A 4853-nucleotide genomic window follows, 5' to 3' on the forward strand; every position below is an offset into this window, starting at 1 on the left:
GGGGTGCGCACCATCTATACACACAGTGTACGCACGAGTGTGGGGTGCGCACCGTCTATATATGCTTTGTACGCACGAGTGTGGGGTGCACACCTTGCACACTCACAGCTGTCAGTCCCCAGCATGTTTTCCTCAGACAGGTTGTCTCACATCTGGAGACCCGTGGCCTGGGAGCCTTAGTGATCCTCCCCCCAGTCCTGGGGCTGCAGGCACAGACACAGTCACACTAGCTTTCTATGTGGGTTCTGGAGACTTTGAACCCAGAAGCTTATAACTGAGCAGCAAATGCTCGCTGAGCCGTCCTGCCAGTTCTCGTTTTGAGAGGTTGGCACAGTCAACGTTACCACAATCTATCTCTACCACTCTTCATTATGACTCCATCTAGTCCACTTTCACGGGAATTTCGGTAACATTGATCTTAAATGGCACATATCGAATAGAACCATTAAGGGAGAAATAAGTAAAGCACATAAACAGGGAAATGGTGCTGAGGGCGTAATGATCCCTGGAACAGCAGCTAAAGATTAAACTCGGCTCTAGGTTTCCAACGATATAAAGGAAAAGCACCAAACCTTAGCCCGAGGTGTGCGCTCGTGGATAGGATACAGCCTTTATCGTCAAATAGCCCTGCCTACCCAGCCCATAATCATAACCTGGCTGAGCGAATGGTGGGGACATCTGAGGGTGGATGAGCTGTGGTCAGCAGAAACCACACGGTCCACAATGTTTAAGTATCTGGAAAATATCCTTCACGAAGTATTGCACAGAGAAATACCAGGTTAAAACAAAAAGATGAATTGCTCTAATCACATGAATATCATAGAAAATTATCATCAATCATTTTTTTGTGCCTAAGTCTCTTGATTCACGTGGATAATTAAACATTTTAGTGCATTTTAATATAGTGTGTCGGGGGGTGTCAGAGGACGGAATTGAACTCAGGTTGCCCACATGGGGGAGGGTGGGCAGAAACAACGTGTAACAGAACATTAGCAACCATTCCCTGAGAGAAGTGGCTCTGCTTCACACATCGCCACCCTCCGCTTCCTGCTCCTCTTCTTCATCTCCGATCCCCTCCTGAACCCTCTTCTGATGGGAGGCTGAACTCAGGGTCCCACACACGCCAGGCGAGTGTTCTATGAAGCCTTATCTCCAGTCAGCCTCTTTTTTCCGATTTTTGAATGGATACATAGTACTTACATCAAAACAAAAGCATGAATGGAATCTGATATCACACTTCCAACAGGCCTAGAGTATTGGGAGAAGAAAGCCGGCCAGGCCTGCCAAGCACACCAAGTGAAATGGCTTCCTTGAAGGTGTGTTGACAAAACATCACAAACCACTCGTGTGCCCCTGCATGCAACCATCCATCCTCCCTCTGAGAACTCTCTCCTAGGGAATCACACAGAACTGCCAAGACCTCTTTACAAGATGCTCCTCACAGTGGCCTGCCACGTGAAAATCAAATAAAAGGGTATAATGCCTGCCAGTAGGGGACAAGTTGAACCAATTGCTGTCATCAATACATTTCCAACAATGGCTGGGGTGGTTTGAAGAAGAAAGGTCCCTCATAGGCTCATGTATTTAACTAAGTGGCCCCCAGCTGGTGATGCAGTTTGGGGGAGGCAATGGAGCCTTGCTGGAGGAAGGATGTGGGTGGTGAGGGTTTCTAGTCTGGTCCCATGCCCTATTTGCACAATGTCTCTCTGTTTCCTGTTTGTGGCTACAATGTGCTTAACCACCAAACTACTCCTGCCACTAACCATGCATTGCCATCGCTGCAATGATGACCTCCACCCACCTGAAACCATACGCCAAAATAAACCTCTTCTCCCTTTCTTCTTTTCTCTGAGACCGGGTCTCACTGTGTAGCCCTGGCTGTCCTGGTACTTGCTCTGTAGACCAGGATGGCCTCAAACTCAAATATCTGCCTGTCTCTTATCTCCTGAGTGTTGGGATTAGAGGGTCCCACCATCACCACCTGGCCAAACCCCTTCATCTTAAGCTGCCTTTGCTTTGGTGTGTTTTACCACAGCAAGAGAAGTAACGAAATGTCATTCCCACCCCCAAGTCCTTGGGTCTCATTCATGTGAGCCCAGCACGCTACCACTAATATAGCCCCAGGCACTAATCTTTTAAACTGACTTATTTAACTTGTATTTAGCGTTATTATCTTTTGTGTGTGGGTGCGTATATGTGTGTGGGAGCCATGCACTTGCCATGAGTGCCTGTGAAGTTGGAGGAACACCTCTGGCATTAGTCCTCACCTCTGTCCTGTTGGAAGGAAGGAGGGAGGGAGGGAGGGAGGGAGGGAGGGACCTGCTAATTACTACTGCACACAGGAGATGGCTGCTATTGGTCCTCAGGTGTTCCCTCCCTGTCTTGTTTATTTGATGCAGTCTCTTCTCACTGGCTCAGAACTTGCCCAATAGGGTAGGCTGGCTACCCAGCAAACCCTAAGGATTTGCCTATTTCTGCCTCCGTAAGGATTACAAGCTTGGACCACATGTCCAGCCTTTTTCTGAGGTGGGTTCTGGGGCCGGAGCTCAGGTCCACATCTGCTTTATCAACTGAGCCCAGATCTAAGCTAAGTATTTTTAATTCAGGATCACGAACAAAACACTGGATGAAAAGATTTCAAAAAGATTTTTTTAAATGAAAATATAGAAAAGCACTTGCAGAGAGAAATGGAAGTGTGCAAAAGTGCCTTGCAACAATCACAGAAAACCAGGCAGAAGGCAGCTGTTGCACGGTAGTCCAGAACAACCCCAGAAGCAAAGCAGAGATGGAGTGAGTTAGACTGGCAGAGCCTCAGGCAGAGGTAACCAATCGACTTGGTTCAGAACAGGAATGCTCAGATAGATGGAAGGGACAGACCAGCTGTCAGGGCCTAGGCGCCACACACTCAAGTCCTGGGAGGTCGCTCCTGTGGTCTGAGGTCCTGTATTAGGTCCCAAGAAGCCAGATCAAACAGAAACAGAGTCACTCATGCTAAAAGGCCTGAGGAAGAAGAAAGATCCCAAATAGACATCCTGGAGACGAAAGAGTCCTCTTGACCCGAGTTGCATATGTCAGCCCTTACAACCCATTTACAGCAATGAAGGAACACTTACCATGGGTTTGAGTCCTCACCAGAGTAAGGAAGCTGAAGTAACCGGGTGCTAGCCACTGGGCTTGTCCCTGCCTTGCAAACCCCACTCTCTGCCACTGCTTAGGGGTGACTGCTTACGGTGAAATCATTTGATTTTTGTACATCAGAAGCTGCCTCGGTTTGTGACGTGCAAGTTAAAGCCAGTCAGATCCGTCACTAAAAACACCGTCATTTCATGTTTTGACAATTCCAACACCATGAGGGTTTTTGACTTACAAACAAACAAAACAACAGCAAGCCAACAATAACCACAAAAATAACTCAGTACCAAATACTTTAAAACTAGAAAGGATCATCTTACAGAAGCTAAGGTGTTAGAGCACTTACCTTCAGTTGGAAATTTCCGGGCACGCTCTTCAAAGAACCATTCTCCAGTTTTGATTTTCACATTTCTGAAAAGCAAAAAGAAGTATCTTCTTGAGAGCAGGCTTCACTCTCCAGCTCAAGCTGACCTAGAACTCACTGCGCAGAGCCCAGGCCTCCCGCTCACAGCACGCTCCTGCCTCAGCTGCTTGTGCTGAGGTGACAGCTGTGAGCCATTAAGACCTTTACAGATACCTGTTTTTTAAACAATAGTGTGATTTTTGTATGGGTGCTTTGCCTGCATGTGTGTCTGTGTGCCACACGCGTACCTGGTAACTTCCGAGGCCAGAAGTGTCAGATTCGTGGGAAATGGAGTTCCAGACAACTGTTAGCCGCCAGGCCTGCCCCTGCTCCTACTCTAGGTAGCCATGGACATCCAACCTTTTGGCTTCTCCGGATCAATTGAATGAAGAAAAAAGGTCTTGGCCCACACATTCCGAAGTATCCAACCCCAAGGCCAGCTTTGAATGTGGCCCCAACACAAAACTGTGAACATACTAAAAAATACTCTGTGTGGGCAGACGGGCGGGAGACGCCGGCGCCAGATGCGGAGGAAAAGAAGCTGCGACCAGCCGCCAGGAGGCCGCCGAGCCAGCGACGCCTGAGCCAGTCGAGCCGCGTCGCCGCGCCCCCATGGCGGCCACCAAGGACAGTCATGAGGACCATGATACCTCCACAGAGAATGCAGATGAAGCCAACCATGACCCTCAGTTCGAGCCAATAGTTTCTCTTCCTGAGCAAGAAATTAAAACACTGGAGGAAGATGAAGAGGAACTTTTCAAGATGCGGGCAAAGCTATTCCGGTTTGCTTCAGAGAATGACCTCCCAGAATGGAAGGAGCGAGGCACTGGTGATGTCACACTCCTGAAGCATAAGGAGAAAGAGACCATCCGCCTTCTCATGAGGAGGGACAAGACTCTGAAGATACGCGCCAACCACTATATCACACCAATGATGGAGCTGAAGCCCAATGCTGGCAGCGACCGTGCCTGGGTCTGGAATACTCACACCGACTTTGCAGATGAGTGCCCCAAACCTGAACTGCTTGCCATCCGCTTCCTAAATGCTGAGAATGCACAAAAGTTCAAGACAAAGTTTGAAGAATGCAGGAAAGAGATTGAAGAAAGAGAAAAGAAAGGACCAGGCAAAAATGATAATGCTGAAAAGGTGGCTGAGTAGCTGGAAGCCCTTTCTGTGAGGGAGGCCAGAGATGAGGCTGAAGAGAAATCTGAGGAGAAGCAATGAATCTGTCCTTTTCCTTCCTTTTTCTTTTAAAAAAATTTCCCTGCCCTTTAAGGTTTGTTTTTATTCTGTTTTGTTTTTACAAGGGACTTTATAA

General features: G+C 48.0%; 1 protein-coding gene and 1 pseudogene across 1 annotated transcript in view; one reads left to right on the forward strand and one right to left on the reverse strand.

Annotated features, from left to right (window-relative positions):
• Sytl3 (synaptotagmin like 3) overlaps positions 1-4853 on the reverse strand; it is a 56399-nt gene that overhangs the window by 38010 nt on the left and 13536 nt on the right. Inside the window, exon 3 of the mRNA XM_005363503.2 lies at positions 3479-3543. Coding sequence (XP_005363560.1) covers positions 3479-3543 — 65 coding nt within the window. The remainder of the gene's footprint in view (positions 1-3478; positions 3544-4853) is intronic.
• On the forward strand, positions 4091-4829 carry LOC101998805 (annotated as a pseudogene).

The sequence above is a fragment of the Microtus ochrogaster genome, linkage group LG9 (genome assembly GCF_000317375.1).
Source record: "Microtus ochrogaster isolate Prairie Vole_2 linkage group LG9, MicOch1.0, whole genome shotgun sequence".
Lineage (NCBI taxonomy): Eukaryota > Metazoa > Chordata > Mammalia > Rodentia > Cricetidae > Microtus > Microtus ochrogaster.